Raw genomic sequence first — 16,607 nt, forward strand, 5'->3', positions numbered from 1 at the left:
TCAGCTCACCCTGGTGTGGGATGGTGGAAGTATCCTGTGTCAGAACAAGTCTTGGTGCTGTGTGTTGCATGTTACTTTGGAGAGATGTGGAAGGAGATGCAGTGGCTAAGCCAGAGGGAGAGAAATTCCGAGCCCTGGTTCTAATGCTTTAGGCCAGACTGTTATAGACCCAGGCTGTTTAGTACTTGTGATTCTGGTTTTAGAGGACTGGTGAGAGTCCATGGATAACTGTTCCACAGCACTTCTAAAGTCTTGATGAGAGTGCTTCCCTTTCCTTACTGCATTATATACTGGACTGTCCTTACACCTACTTGTTGGATGTGCACCCATTAGTGGCAGATATGAAGCCAGGCTTGAGAGAGTTCCATCTAGGACACAACACATGCCAAAAAGCAACTTCTGCTTTACATACTGAAGAGTTATGCTCCAGCTGGTTGCCCCATTACTCCACCTGCAGAGATGACTGAACCTTTAAGTAAGTTCTTGGGTGTTAGCTGGGATAGATGGAGCTTTTCAGCAAACAGGTGTTTTATTATGTACATGTAACAAGCAAAACTACCCAGTGTGATGCTCACACAGTAACAGGAGCTGTGTAGAGGAGAAACTGCAGAAAGGGGAAGGCCTTGGCCACTCAGTAAATACACGTACATTCCTGCAGCATCCCAGCTCCACTTCTGGCATGCTTGACTTTTTCCTCAAGTATTTCATTTCTCAGAAGTCTTCTATGTTAAAAGACAGCTCAACCTTGAAATATAATTCATGTTTGAGCCACAGCTGAGTTACTGGATTCATCTCCCTGCTCTGAGCAGGAGGTCAGGCTCGGTGACAGCCTCAGCTCTCATTCTCCCTCAACTCCTCACAGCTACAGTAAACACATTTCATGAGTGCTGGAGCAGGCAAGAAAAGAGCTTTCTCCTTTATTACACTCTTAGTAAATATCTTAAAAAATCTGAACTCAAACACAACTCCATTTGACTTAAATTCACCAGATATTTACAGAACTTAAGTATCAAAGCTGGTTAAAATACAGCATGTCACGTGCCAGAAGAGCTTTTATCCCAATCACCATTTAAGTACAAAGCAGGGCAGAGCCATCCAGTTCTGGAACAAAGGTTCCAGATAACTTGGGTAAGGAGAGCTTGATCCCTGAGGGCTGGGAGGTGGCTCTGGCTCAGGAGTTAGTTTTACAGTGTACACTAAGCCCCAGCCTGGTTATTTGCTGTCATACCCTATTCCTGAAGCCTTTTCTTCTAACTTTTACCCAGAAGAAAAGACAAATGCATGAAAGACAAAAGGGTTAGTCTCAGGTGAGACTGCCACCAGGAGGTAGAGGCTGAAGGCTAACATGCACCCTGCCATACTGCACCCAACCAACCTCTTTTTGTTTCCATTCCCCTAAGAGAAAGGGGGAACATAACCAATGTCCACAGTGATGTTGGTGTAAAGAGGATGCTTTGTCCTGGAGAGGAGCTTGAACTCTAATGAATTCATTCCATCATCTTTCCATGTCTTCCTGGTGTTGTGGTGGGAAGCAGGCCTGACAAAGGGAAAATAGATAGAAGAACAAAGGTGATGTTTGCAGCTGAAGAAACAGTCTTCCAAGCAGGTAAAAGCTGCTACCAGAAAAGCCCCAAGAAAATTCTTGTATAATACAGGCTAATACTAATCCATAATGCAGAGAGAAGGCACTTTGTGAGACTGAACAGATCAGATTAAGTTCACTCTGAGTATTCTAAAATGCAGACTGGAACCTAATGAGCCAGGGAGACCAGTGAGGTGACAAGTACAGTCTGAAAGCAACCAGGAACCAGCAGCAGTTTAGCAAGAGCAGGGTGTGCACCACAGGGCTCAGAGCAGTGATGTGCACAGGCTGCTGTAGGTGGGGTTTAAGACAGGGTTGCTATGGAAGCCTACGGTTTGAGATAATAGAGGGAAGCCTTCACCACACTTGACCCAACACCCTCTTCCAGCTCTTAGATACAACTGTGTCTTTGCTAAGGTCTCTCACAACCCCTTCCTCATGTCTTCAAACTACACTACTGTTTTCCAGCATTTTAACAGCACATTGTAAATCCACATGGATTGAAGAGCAGGTTTGTACAATAGGGAAGTTGTAACAAAGTGCCTCTTCACACTGAACTCTCTATTTACAAGAGAGGCAGTATTTTCTTTCCCAAGTTTTAAGCATCAAATGACTTGGGGAATAAGTCTGACATGTGTGAGCTTCCTAGCTAGCATGTGTCCTTAACCATAGGGAAAACAAGTAGGAAACCAGGAGAAACCCTTCAACACAGAGACAGGCTGTCAGTTGCAACAGAATCGTTCTGCTCCTGGGAGACTCCTCTAAATAGCCACATGAAAGCAGAAAGACAAGTAGTGGCATTAGACAAAGTGACACTTACTGCCTGTTCTGAGGCAGATGATGGCACCAAGGCAGAGAACAGCCTCCAAACTCCATACACCACCATCCCCAACACTTACCTTCCCCAAGGCTCTTGTGTCTCTGTCCCTTTGTCGTAATCCATCACTTTGTAGCGTCCGAGGTGAGGTGGGGTCCGGACTATTTTCATTCCTGCCAACTGAATCCTTTAAAACAACAAAGGAAATGGTTGCTTAGGCATAAAGATGCCATTTCTAGGCTTAGTTATAGGGGAATGCAAACCCAGGGATGATTTGCAGTGTTGATGCAGGAAAAGCAAAAGGCTGAAGGGAGTGGGTTTAACACCACAGTGCCACATTATCTCCTCTAGCAAGTCCTACCCAGGCTTGGGCTGGAATGCTCCCAGCTAAAGGGTGCTTTGACAGTGTACAAAGAGGATTATAGCAAACAGGGAATGAACAACAGCACAGAGAGCATTCTAGAGCTATCCCCTTCAATCTGACAACTGAGCGTGATTCTCACTCCCTAGCAAGAGCGGAGCTTTCACTGCCTAGGCTTCTGTCACTGAAATGAAAACAGCCCCAACAGCCAAACTTGCAGTTCCTGAAAGGAAGCCAGTGCTGAGTTTCAGGTCATAGAATCACAGACTGGTTTGGGTTGGAAAAGACCTTAAGCTCATCCAGTTCCAACCCCCTGCCATGGGCAGGGACACCTCACACTAGACCATGTCACCCAAGGCTCAGTCCAACCTTGCCTTGAACACTGCCAGGGACGGAGCATTTATGACTTCTTTGGGCAACCTGTTCCAGTGCCTCACCACCCGCATAGTAAAGAACTTCTTCCTTATATCTAACCTGAACTTCCCTTGTTTCAGTTTGAACCCATCACCCCTTGTCCTATCACTGCAGTCCTTGATGAAGAATCCCTGATGAAGTCTCCCTCTGTTCTTTGAGAAGTACCATTCATTCAGATGCTCTGGTATGTGACAACCACAGGCACCAGCCAAACCAAGCACAGCCACTCAGCTGCAGGGCTGATAAGAACAGAGTGAGCTGAAGGCTCAGAATTCCAGAGGAGAGCTCTTAATCCCAGCATTTCAGATGCTGTAACCTATTGCTGATGGCACCTATGGTACTCTACCAATCTCAAGTGCCTGCAGCAGTGCTAAGGCTAGCAAACCTCCGTCATGACACCCGTGATCCTAAGAATGAATGTTTGCTCAACTGCGGTCACCTTAGTGGCATGTTTGCAACACGTGTACCAGAGCTGCTAAAGCAGTAAGCTCCACTGAACCTGGAATGCTGCAGAACTGGCACAGGCTACAGAACTGAAGGGATTTGTTAGTCTGGAGCCAGCATATGATGACAACATTGATAGTTTGACACGCTGTCATTTCAGACTGAGTTTTAGACAAGGCTTGTTTTCTGAACATAAGCAGATTCAATAAAAGAGACAAGAGAAAGCACAAACACTAAACTAGCTTTGCTGTTACTGGCTTTGCATTACAAGATTCAACTCAAACCAGACCATGAAAGAATCAATGCATTCATTTACTGTTAAGAAGAACCCAACAGACCTCCCTGGAGCTGATAATGTTAACCCCTAAGTGCTACCAGTTTGAGCAGTGTTTTCTTCTAAAAATAGGCAGATCCTGGTGTTTGCGAAGACAAGCAGAGTACTGCATTTCAGTGTCCAATTTCAAATAGTCATTTTGTTGCCAAATGGTAAGAAGTGTATGAGCACCCTCTAAAATCCAAATCCCAGTAGGTGCATCGAGTTGGTCATTCAAGACCAGGCAGCTCATTCTCAACTCAGAATCACAGAATCAGCTCAGTTGGAAAAGACCTTTAAGATCATCAAGACCCATCACTTGCTACCTGGGAGAAGAGATTGATCCCACCTCGCTCCATCCTCCTACATCCTAGTTTTAGGGAGCAATAAGGTCCCCCCGAGCCTTCTCTTCTTCAGACTAACCCCCCCCCCCCCCCCCCCCCAAAAAAGGTCCCTCACCTATTCCCTCATCACAGTTGTGCTCCAGGCCCTTCACCAGCTCCATTGCCCTTCTCTGGACCCACTCCAGCAGGCTGAGGCCGGATAAATCATTAACAAGCAGTGCCCCTGCCTCTGTGTACCTGTGGCCACCACACTGCTAATCATTAGTGTGAGCCTTCAGACAAACACCACAGGATTTACTCCCCTTCACAAAAGGGCTATTTGGAGATGTACATAACCCAAGGCAGCCATGACCGTCACGGTACCCTAAAGCCATGTTAAGTGCCTCAGCTGTACCAAGAACAGCTGAACAGACCCATGTTTGATGGAAGGATCTATTTCCCCAGCATTCCATTCCTTTAGGAAATGCTGAATCTCTAAACAATCCTACACCCTTTTAGTTAAGCTTTGTCTGAAAGGAAAAGGAGGAATTCTATGTTAGAAGAGCTGACTTTCAATTCCCAGAAGAATATTGCTTTCTAAAAAACTCCTACAGTGCTGGAACAGAACACTGCACTGTGTAACCTGTCACACTGTGCAAGACAAAAACCACACGAGGCCTTTAGTGCTGGTGCACTAAACTCCTCATGAGCTTGCCATGAGAGAAAGGTGCACAGTGCAAGAGCAAAGCTGAATAAAGCAGCTACAGCCATGGTTTTGTACTTGAAGGATTTGAATTAGGCTGGAACTAAACTCAATTGTATTCACTGGTACAGTGTGCTGCTGCCATGGCAACTTGAGTACAAGAAACCCCATCAGATTTGCTGCACTGACTCACAGGAGTACACAGGCTTCTCCATCCCTCAGCGCTGCAGCCAGAACTCCTTGTCTTTCTTAATTCCAAGTACTGGTGATTCGATAACACTTGGAACAACCTAAATGCACTTCACATAACTTAAATTCCCAACTGGCTGAGCGTTATTAAGTACCTTCTTGGTTTTCTTATCAAGCCTGTAGATTCCTTCCCTCCCCTGGGGCTGTTAATGTCAAGGGAGTCACTTGTCAGCTACTGGTGGTTATAACCCCTTGGACACACTCCAGAGCCACTGAAGGCACAAGGACATGAAGTAACATTCTGCCCTCCAGGGTCTGAGGAAAGCTTTGTCCTCCCAGCATACAATGGTTGAATTCAGAGATTCTGAGCATCTGCTGACATTAACCATTCCCAATGCCAGCAGCATTTTGGATTATAACAATAACTGCAACCACATGAAGGAACATCCATCATCCCAATTCCTTTCTCAGGGTAATGCTACACGGTCATGAGCCAGCTTAGTTCTGTTTCAGCATTAGTACCTTGTAGCAATGTCATCATTTTCACCACCACTGCCCCAGTATGTGTTTGGAAACCCATTCATCTTCATGTAATGTTCAGGAGTCAGAGCAGATACACCCCCAAAAAACGACTTAGATGGAAGACTAAAAGAGAAAGGGGAAAAAAATATCAGTATCAAAGGATAATACCAGCCCTCCATAAACTAACATCATCATCCAAGTCACACATACATCAATCATACCTTACAGACACTGTCATAACAGTGCTAAAACCCAAAACACCAAAACCAGGGTAATTCCTACCATGTTCCATCCCTCCCACCTTCTCCCCCAGCAGACTGATGTAAAGCTGGTTTTGAAAGTCACATCTTGGGGAAGTTCAAAATACCTGCATCCTACCACACACCTTCCACTTGATCCAGTAATTTCCACCCTCTACTTTTGTCCTGGAAGGAAAGGCAAACAGGAATCTGCCAGGCACTTGCCAGGCTGAGCTGAGAGTGGAACAGGGCGCTGCTGGTAAGGAACTGTTCCTAACTGTTCCTCATTGCATGCCTAATAAGAACACCCTTTTCTGGGGAAGTCACTACTGCAACACTAACAAACAGAAAACCTCACAAAGGTTTATCCCCCACTGTTCCCATTCCTACTTTCTATGCCAAAGTGAACCAATTAGAATGCATATATCCAAAGGAAATGGAGGTACTTACGCGTACTGAAACTTATCCATAGCACTGGCCATGTGCTTCGGATAGTATTCATCACAAACATAGAGGTTATAATCATTCTCAGGTACCAGGTCGACATCGTGCAGGAGCAGACAGTCCCAGTCCTCATCCTTCAGGGCCTCCCGGACACCGACATTGAGCAGCTTTGCTCGGTTGAAGGTACCGTTCCCCGCCTGGAAAACCAAACCTACATTTCTTCACCAAAACAACAAGGATGAGAACTCCATGTACATTTATGTGAGCAAAAAATAGCCTGATTTGATTGAATGAAGTTGGGATGAATCAATGCTGGCTGCAGATTTCATGCCCCAGCCTCTAGAAACATCACCCATTCTCTCCAGTGTTCCCGGCTGTACACTTTGCTGTTCCAGGGGCTACATAATGTGGGCAGCTGAAGAAGGTTCACTTTAAAAAGACCCATAAGCCAAGCTTCCCCTCAGGAGGGTCAAACCAGATGTTTTTATCTGATACAGACTAAAAAATACCTGATTTCACTTTAGCATTTAGTGTCCCTAGTTTTGCTCAATAGCCACAGTGGCAAGCTACAGACAAGCCACATGCAACTCCTGAGGAGATGAAAATACAAGTTACCACTTACTGACAACTTTATCCCTCTAGAAGGGAAAAAGCAAAACTGATCAATAGCAGAATGATGGTATGGAGATGGGACAGCATATAACTGACCTCCTCTCAGCCCATGCACAAAATGGTACTTCCACATTGAAGAAGGCACCTTTCTTGTTCAGAACCTAATCCCGAACTGGGAAGCCCAGCTACCCCACTGGGCACATCTGATTGAGCTTTACCTGCTGAATCAAGTAGATAGTGTAACTCAGCTGCTGGCGCTGCAGGAAAGGATGGATATAGTAGAGAAGGTGGTGAAGGTACTTCTTCTGGTTCCTGTAGGCTACAAGGATGGCTGATCGGTAGCGGGCCAGGCAGTGAGGTGGCCTGTAGCTGCCACCAGGCTGAACAAAAGGGTTTTTTCTGATGATCATTTTTTCACTAGGGAGCACTCTGAAGGTGATGGTTAATGGACCAACTGTGAGGAGAAGACAAAAAAAGGGAAACAAAGTAAAGACCAGTGATGTTTCTCAACCTTCATTCACACCTATCACATCAGCTACATATGTTTACTACTTCAGACACCAGCCCTACTGCAGAACAGGTAACACCACCAAACAGATGTACTCACATAGAATCACAGAATGGTTTGGGTTGAAAAGGACCTTAAGATCATCCAGTTCCAACCCCCCTGCCATGGGCAGGGACACCTCACATTAGACCATGTCACCAAAGGCTCCATCCAACTTGGCCTTGAACACTGCCAGGAATGGTAAATGCCAGGAGTGGCATTTATGACTTCTTGGGCTGCCTGTGCCAGTGCCTCACCCCCTCACAGTAAAGAACTTCTTCCTTATATCTGGCCTGAAGTTCCCCTGTTTTAGTTTGAACCCACCACCCGTTGTCCTATCACTACAGTCCCTGATGAAGAGTCCCCCTCCAGCATCCTTGTAGCCCCCTTCAGATACTGGAAGGCTGCTGATACGGGCGTGGAGGATGTCCAAAAGGACATTTGGCAGAGTGGGGAAAAAATAGCTTAAAGCCTGGATGAATATAAACGCTTTAGGAAGTGTCAGCTTTATCTTAAAACAGGCTCAAGCTCAATTTGATGTTCCAGGTACATGCCACAAAGGCTGTTCTTGCTGTATCATTTAACTATATGCGCTATGATAAGCAGGCAGTGCTTCAGAATTTGGGGAGCAGCAGATGACAACTGAGCAGGAAGAAGAGAGATGATATATTTTCAGGAAGAAGCACAGGGCAGCAAAAGGAAATTACATCTGAGATGTACTTTCTCTGCCCAGCACTCTGATATTAAACACAAACATACTGGATGTGTCCTCAGTTCTTACCTCCGCAAAATCTGCATTTTTAGATGGATTCTTCCATTTGTCAGATGGAAAGAGCTTGACAAGTCACAGGTAAGAAAGAAACCATAGAAAGTGTCAACTAACATTTTATCAGAGGCCTGCTATTGCTGCAATATGCAGGAACAAATCAATTATTTCAATGTCTGTTCTGGAGAGTGAGAGAAGGTTCCAGAACTACCAGATGAACTCTGTTAGTTTATATATTAAACCAGTGTCTCTTCATGGCTTCCAACCACTGTCAACTTGTGGTAAACAGACAGCACAAATGGAGAAGATGAAAATCTATTCCTTAAATGAACAAGATTCACCTAAATCACAAGTAACAGCTGGCAATTTCACATGAGAGTTTGAAGTAGGACCAGCAGTTCCCTGCAGGCCATGCTATCCAAAGACAACGTATGGTACTGCACCAGAAGCTTGCCAGGAAGTTATTGGTGGTTTGGTTTAGTTTGGTTTTGGTTTTAAATAGCTATAATTTTCTTTTCCTTCCAAGCTCATTCTTGATGTCTCAAAGTGAGTTTTCAGGATGTTGTAAGTCAGGCTCCCTCTTAAACCACTGAAATGAACCATTCTGCTAATGAAGCCTGAAAGAACGACTATTTAGGCCTGGTGCCGAGTAGCCTTCCTTTGAGCAGGGCAATGTACAGGCATGTTCCAAGTCCAAGCACTGAAGCAGTTGAGTCCATAAGGTTCTTTTTTCTAGCCCATTCTAGAAGTCCACTTCCTGTTACAATTCTAACCACAACAAAAAAAAGAGCCTGTGTTCACCCACATCCTGTTTAACTGACACGAAGCAACAACATCCCTCCACTGCTGGGGTGGGGGGGAAGTTTGGTGGTTTTCTGAGCACTAACAAGTCTTAGGGACTAAGGTTCAAGCTGGCCATTCAGAACTGGGAAACAGTTCACTAGTTGGTGTGACTCCCATTTCTGATGGGCAAACCTGTATTGGGAAGTGGCCCCTTTCCCTTCTCAAGGAACATGTAAGGGCACTTTGTGAGGGTCAGTCTGAAAAGCCAGTGATGCCATTCCTCATGCTGTCAGAAAGGTACAGCTGCTGGGAATCCCATTTCATGGAAGGGTTTATTGGTTAGAGTTGGTTTGGTTTTGAAAGGAGAACCTGAATTTTGCTTGTCAGCAAGCTCTTGCAATAGCTGACTCACTTTTCAGTCCTTCCCTAAATATCTAAAATGCAGGGGAATTTGATTTTGACTGTTACCCTCAGTAGGAAGTGTGAATACGTTGCCATACCTCAGAGGAGCAGTACTTTATAGAGAATCATGCTGTGGGCCCATGAATCTAGGTCATAGTTATGGTTAAGATTTTATGAAGCTATTGCCTACTTCTACACTACTTCCCTCTGTACTGAGCACTGGTGAGGCTGCACCTTGAATCCTGTGTTCAGTTCTGGGCCCCTCTCTACAGGAGAGACACTGAGGTGCTGGAGTGGAGCCAGAGAAGGGCAATGGAGCTGGTGCAGGGCCTGGAGCACAGGTGTGATGGGGAATGGCTGAGGGACCGGGGGGGGGGGGGGGGGGTGTTAGGCTGGAGAAGAGAAGGCTCAGGTGGGACCTTAATGCTCTCTACAGCTGCCTGACAGGAGGATGGAGTGAGATGGGGTCGGTCCCTGCTCCCAAGGAACAAGTGATAGGACAATAGGAAATGGCCTCAAGCTGCACCAGGGGAGGTTTAGATGGAGATGAGGAACAATTCCTTCCCCAAAGGGTGCTCAGGCACTGGAACAGGCTGCCCAGGGCAGTGCTGGAGTCACCGTCCCTGGAAGTGTTCACACACTGTGTAGATGAGGCCCTCAGTGCCATGGACTAGTGGTGGCCTTGGCAGTGCTGGGGAATGGTTGGACTGGATGGTCTTAAAGGTCTTTTCCAACCTGGTTGATTCTGATTCTATGCAGTTTCTTTTTCTGCCTTTAAGAACACCACGTTTCAGCCCAACATTGTTTGTTACCTGTAGTTTTTATGGCTTTTTAGATTTATGAACTCCCCGATGATCAGATCTTTAGCTGAAGCACCATTACCCACTGATTTGATGACAACTGGAGCTTGCTAAAGTAATATTATATTCAGATTGGATTTCAACTACACATCATTGCTCCAAGGAAAATATAAGATAGGGAATTAATCCCTTTTGTTCTCCTACAACAGCAGTGTTTCATGTTCTATAATACAATCAGTGCTCTTTGTATTGCAGACTTAAGATTCTGTAGCAATAATCCTTCAATTCCAAACAATCCAGTCTAAATTTGGACATAAGGGAATGAGTAAGGTAACATGCAATAGTTTCACTCCATACCTCACACTCCTCAGCTCAGAAACTCACTATGCCATGGAAACACAGAAGAAAAGAAGTTAGTCTGTGTCCCCAGAACCCCAAAACCTCTGCTGCCCTACACTGCTTGGTACAAGCTACTTTGTGGCTCTCCAGTTTCTTTCCTGCACAACTACCAAGAGGCTAATGCACTGTAATCCAGTTAAATCCCAGCTGTGAACAGAGCAGTTGCAGGCTGGACCAAAGAGAAATAGGACTGCTAGAGTGCAGCTCTGGAAAAGAAGGAAAAAACATCTTAGACGTGCTGGCACAGCATCCCAATTCAGACAAGGTGAAGGATCAATACCCTGAAGCATCCAAGACACTTCTCCATAGGATGGTTCCTAAGCTCTTCCCATGCCTGTATCTTCACATAATGTTTAACTGATATGAAACTTTATATATAAAGTTAAACCCCCCAAACACTTGTCTGAACAGTTACTGGTGCCAGTGACAGCACACTGCTTGCTTTACTTTCTAGGCAACACATTTGACTATCAGTGGGAATCTACTGATTGTGACCATATCTATCCCATCTTAGGAAAGAAACTACACGACTTCTCAACTCCTTGCTATGTATTTGGAGTTAGCAGCTATAATGACACACTTCAAAGAGAATAAATAGAACTTACACAAGCTGAGCAAATGGGAACAGTAGTATAGATGAATAAATACCTCACTGAGAAAGTACAGCACCACACACTGCATTAGCAAAGTCATACTTGTATATTTCTACCACTGTCTGAATAAAGAAGCAGGGACAAAAAAGGCAGAGCAACAGCCCTAACTTAAGGAGCAGTTTCTAATGCCAGAATACAAGGCTGCCTCAACTGCACTTGAAAAGTAATCTCAGCATTCCCAACTTTTTACTGCTTTTTAAATCCAAGAGAAGAAACTCTAATAGGAGAGCCTCCATTAGAAAACACAGCAGGAACCACCCATTACCATAATAGATGGTTACGCTCATGGAAAGGTTATGACAGGGAGTAACCACTCTAAGAAAGGCTTTGAGGAAAAGAAATTCTTCCATAGCATGAGCAGATTACAAACAGCAGAGTTACAAACAGAACTTTCAACTGTTGAAGCCTTTGAGGGCCAAACCAACTCATTCAGCACACACCATGCATGAAGGTACCTCTTTAAGTCTTCTAGCATCAAAGTTCTTCTTGCTCAGAGGAAAAGATGAGCTGAAACAACACATCCTGCATGCAATGTCAGAAAGTCAGAGGACACTTTGCTTTTGCCAAGCACAAAGGAAGAGAAAACAGGCAACTGGTTATCTGTGTAGAAACTTTAACCTTAAAGGAACTGGAGTGATTTATTCACAGTATTAATGAAGACACTGAGGATCTAGTACAACGCTTTTCAAGCTGCTGGTTGCAAAATGCTCAGTGGACACTACTAAGCATTAAAGAAGTAACATCAGTCAGCAAGTCCCGTCCCTCCAAGGCAAAGATGTTCCACAATTATACTTTAATTCTTACTCCACAGGCCTGGAAGAGCCAAGATGCTGCAGATTTACGAGGTGGGAGCCAGATGAGCTGATCTTACGTTCAGTCATCCAGATGATCTACTATACACATAAGTGGGAGAAGCACTGCACTTCATGAAAGCCCTGATGCAGAAACCATTTAAGCTATTTGGCATTCTCCCAATCCCTTTAACACGCTATGGAGTGGACACAGCTCTGAACTGGAGACTGGAGTCCTCGATAATGGTTTTGAAGTCTCATTTAACGGAGTTATGAAATTAAAGGCCCACAAGTCTCAGTCATTCTCTCAGTCCCATAAAAGAAGTTGATCAAGACATTCATACAGTATTTATGTATCTATTCATACGTGACCATCACACACAGAACAAAGATCAACTACCTTGCAGAGCAGCACACGTTTCTCTGCTAAAAGAAACCCCAAACAAACCACCCAGAAAGGCTGGCACATAGTGATACCAGAAGGAATAATTTACTTCTCACATTTAAAGGGAAACATCACCAAGTAAAAGTTAAGCTGCAGCTTAATTCAACTGATCTCAATCAGGGATGGGCAGAAGAAGAGGTCTTCAAAAGATTTCACAGCTCTAAGAGCACCAATCAGTGTAACTTTGTGTCTGCCTCCTTTATATAGGTCACTGCTTCTACTTATCTGATGGCTGGCAGGCTTCACAGACCTGCACCTAGTTTTGTTACTTTTCTTTTTTGAGACCAAAGCCTTCTCATTTGACTCTTTGCAGGGCAGCAGATTCTCAGCAGCAGAGACAAGCAGAGCACAGGCACGTTTCTGCTGTGTTTTTTCCAATAAAACAGGTCAGGCTGAAGCATAGGATTGTAGCTTCCCACATGAACTGATGGGCTGTACCTAGTAATGAACAGAGACTGCACAAAGCCCATTCCAGCTGGCACCTGTGCAAAAAGTCCATGTATTATGAGTAGAGCCGTTTCCAAGGGAAATACTGAGGTATATTCCCAAAAGTTATAATGTAGTTTCATCATATATCCTGCATTTACTTAATTTAACCTCAGCACCAGAGGAAGGAAGAAATCTTCCCAAAAGAACAAACACCGTTACAAAGACTGCAGCCTAAAAAGGCTCATCCAAAGCAGAGTTCTCTTAACTGAAGTAAGCAACTTGACAGAAGAGTAACCACAGCACTGGCTTTCCACAGTACTCCCACCTTAAACCAGGTGGTAAGGGCCATTTGCTTACTGTGCTCCATGTGAGGTGATCAGCTCTCCTAGAACAGAAGGGCAGCTACTAAGTAGTAGTTGCAAGTAGTATATTCAAGACTTGGCTAAGCAGAAACCTGTGCAGTACAGAAAACCAGACAAGGGTAACTTACTACACAGAAGTAGTGTCCCCAAACAAGCTGTAAGGTTCATACTTACCAACTCATCCATTCCTGAGTTGACCTGATTCACTACTGTTGGAGACCTATCACTTTTACTATCAACAAGCTTGCTTTATGGGTTTCACTTTGTACTTACAGTTCCTCAACTGTTTTTAGCAGTGCAGTAGCTGGATGAATGCTGCCTCTAGGGTCAGCTGTAACTTGGTCCTAGTGTAAATACAAATTAGTCTATGACCAGACTTTTAAGTCTAAATGAGAAGTTTCTAAGTCTAAAGGATGCATAACAATCACAGGCCAAAAAGATAGCCATGAGCAAGACGCCAAGCTACATTCTTATACAAACAATACTTAAAGCCAACTTAATTGATTTATATTGAGATAGCAGCTTGATATAAGGCTGAGACAAAGAACCCTGTAGTTACAGTGAGTCAGAGGTCAAAATTATGCAGTTACCGAAGCACAACATTGGCACATTTGATACAGGACTGCCAAAGGAAAAGAATCCAAAATGTTACTAACTTGGCATTAAACCCATATGCGCTGTTTTCACTCTTGTCCTACAATCTCTGCATAGCCAAATCCCTCAGACTGGAAGTTTTTAGGTCAATAAAGCGCTTTTCCTCACATAAGCAATATGAGTCAATTACCACAAGAAAAAATTGTCAGTGTATTACACCCGTATAACAGTTCTAAAGTGAAAAAGTTAGCGAAATGCACAACTTATAGTTACAAATCGTTCAGCATTATCAGTAGCAAAGCAGTCACTTCAGCCACTGTGGGTTTATACCTACCAAATATCGGTGACCGTGCCGAGCAGTAGGGCTTAGCTTCTTCATTAGGAGCCCGGGTAAACAAGCTGAGGTTTGTGTACACATCGTGAGTCCTGGAGTAATCCAGGACCTGCGGTGTGTCCAAGAGCCCCCGGAACACATGCGAAGGTCCACCTCGGTACAGGATCAGGATAAACACCGCTTGGAAGACCAACAGAAACAGCAGAAAACAAGGGTTTTCCGCACGAGAGAGGGACATCGTTTTTAGCCCATGCTCTGCAATCACGCCGGTGAGGAGCTGAGGTGCTGTTCCACGTTCAGGGCTACATCGCTGTGCACGGAAGACCTTCTCCTCCTCCTCCTCCTCCAACTTTCGGAGGCGGCAGCGCGCTCCTCTAGCACGGCTTCACCTCCCCTTTCCACCGCAGGCTCCGCGGGGCGGACTGAAGGAGACAAAAAGCTGCCCAAGCCCACCCGCAGCACAAGAGCCACAGGCGCAGCGGCCCCCTTCCTCCCGGAGCCTTACGCCTACCCCGGCGGGACAGCGCTCTGAAACAGCGGCGGAAAGCACGGGCGAACGGCTGTGGGAGGTGACGGTGCAGCCTCGCTGGAACCCTCCCGTAGCCGCCCGGCCTCAGGCCAGTCCACCCCTCCCTAGGGCCATACCTTACCCTGCTGTAGAGCAGCCGGCCGGCGGCGCGGCCGTTTAACACCCAGCGCAGCCCCGCCCGCTCTGCCGGAGGGACTACAACTCCCAGCATGCAAAGCGAGGAAAGGTAGGCCCCGACCGGGCTGCTCCGCCGCGGAGCATGCTGGGAGGTGTAGTTCCCACCCTCCCTCAGGCCCAGTGCGGTCGCGGCAGCGGATAATGGCGCTGTGGGGTAGAAGGGAGCGGGGTAAAAGCGGGGTTGCTGAGCTGCATCTCGGTGCTTCTCCTCTGTTAACACACGGCCGGTGTGCCGGCTTTTAATTAGTTATGGGCTGGTAGCTATGCGTTCATGACAACCTGGTCTACTGGAAGGTGTCCCTGCCTGTGGCAGGGGACTGGGACTGGATGGGCTTTAAAGCCCCTTCCAACACAAACCAGTCTGGGGCTGCATGGTGCTACGAACTGGGCAGAGAGAGATGAACTGGAGTGAATACCCATACCTGAAGGGACTGCCTCCACAGCAAGGGACTGCCTCCACAGCAAGGGACTGCCTCCACAGCAAGAGACCGCCTGCCATGGTCTCGCTGTAGCACACAACTTTGGCTTTTACACCCATCTCTTTACTGGCTGATTTCTTAATGTGGCTTAGGAGATAGCACCGATGGTCCATCCACCTGCTCTGCTGACAGATTCTCCACGTGTTGCCCGTTTTCACTTAAATTCGGCACAAAAAGGAAGTCTTACAGACGATAAATCCCTACAGGGCTTCAAAGAGCAGTCGGTGGCTGGGTTTGCACTGAGGAGAGCAGTAAAATGAGTGCCTGTGAGAGAGGGGCACATCCCTTAGCCCAGCCTCCCAAGGTGCCCATCAGCCAGTGTACCCAGCCCCAAACCAGCCAGGCCAGTGCTGCTGTTTGCCCTCCAAACTGGGTGACAAGGGACAGAGGAGGGGTGGATGGGGTGACAGCTTTTACATGGGGAGCTGGGAGCGCTCCTGCTTCACAGTTGGATTCTAATGCACAGGAAACTTGACCTCAGTCATTCTGCTGCGCAGAACAACTGATTACCCAATTTAAGTGGATTGCTTAAGGCCTGAATGCAAATTGTGATTTCACATTTAATTTTAATTGTTTTTTAAATTAAAAAAAAAAAAAAACCACAATCAAAAGCCTATTTAATATTCCTTTTGCCTGGGCAGAGTCTTGCTTTACTGAAACCCACTCACCCAATGCTGCTGCAAAGATTGGTTTCCTTGCACGCTGCTCTACCATTTACGTTCTCCCTGTGCCGTTCCCTCCACCACCACAGCAAACCCACCCAGCTTGTCTTCCCCTCCAGAAAACAAAGCAGTGCTTGATGTTCTGCTGAAAGCTCCAGCCAGTACAATGCCATGGACAGGAAAGAATTGGTATCTGCGTCAACCATGAAACAAAGGAACCAAGATTTTTGTGGTGTGACCCAGGGTTGCAGACAGCAGTTATTGTAGGGCCTGGTCCTCCTTTATGTTTTTATGCTTTATGCTTTGCTTGCAGTCCTCCCTTGGGTCACAGTAGGAAATCACAATGTAGGAATGACTTGGGCAGGGTCTGTCTGCCTCCATGTGTCTCAGAGGCAGGATCTGGATCTGTCCTGCGCCAGCATCTCTGCTAACTTCCTCTCATTCAGGGCTTAGTTGTAAAGATTGTCACCTTCTATCAGTTCCAGGGCAGAT

General features: G+C 45.9%; 1 protein-coding gene across 2 annotated transcripts; it reads right to left on the bottom strand.

The window, feature by feature from the left end:
• Positions 1 to 892: 892 nt before the first annotated feature.
• On the bottom strand, positions 893 to 14,991 carry B4GALT3 (beta-1,4-galactosyltransferase 3). 2 transcript variants are annotated; one of them, XM_065676342.1, is made up of 7 exons: positions 14,919 to 14,991; positions 14,269 to 14,690; positions 7,182 to 7,417; positions 6,358 to 6,548; positions 5,669 to 5,791; positions 2,482 to 2,586; positions 893 to 1,537 (listed from the first exon to the last, which is right to left on the bottom strand). In XM_065676342.1, exons 2-7 carry the CDS (start codon positions 14,504 to 14,506, stop codon positions 1,396 to 1,398), a joined length of 1,035 nt encoding a protein of 344 aa, XP_065532414.1. In that variant the 5' UTR covers positions 14,507 to 14,690; positions 14,919 to 14,991; the 3' UTR covers positions 893 to 1,395. The 2 variants fall into 2 exon arrangements, with proteins under 2 accessions (XP_065532414.1, XP_065532415.1); XM_065676343.1 differs by having other exon boundaries at positions 14,914 to 14,988.
• Positions 14,992 to 16,607: the final 1,616 nt, after the last annotated feature.

The sequence above is a fragment of the Lathamus discolor genome, chromosome 4 (genome assembly GCF_037157495.1).
Source record: "Lathamus discolor isolate bLatDis1 chromosome 4, bLatDis1.hap1, whole genome shotgun sequence".
Classification (NCBI taxonomy): domain Eukaryota; kingdom Metazoa; phylum Chordata; class Aves; order Psittaciformes; family Psittacidae; genus Lathamus; species Lathamus discolor.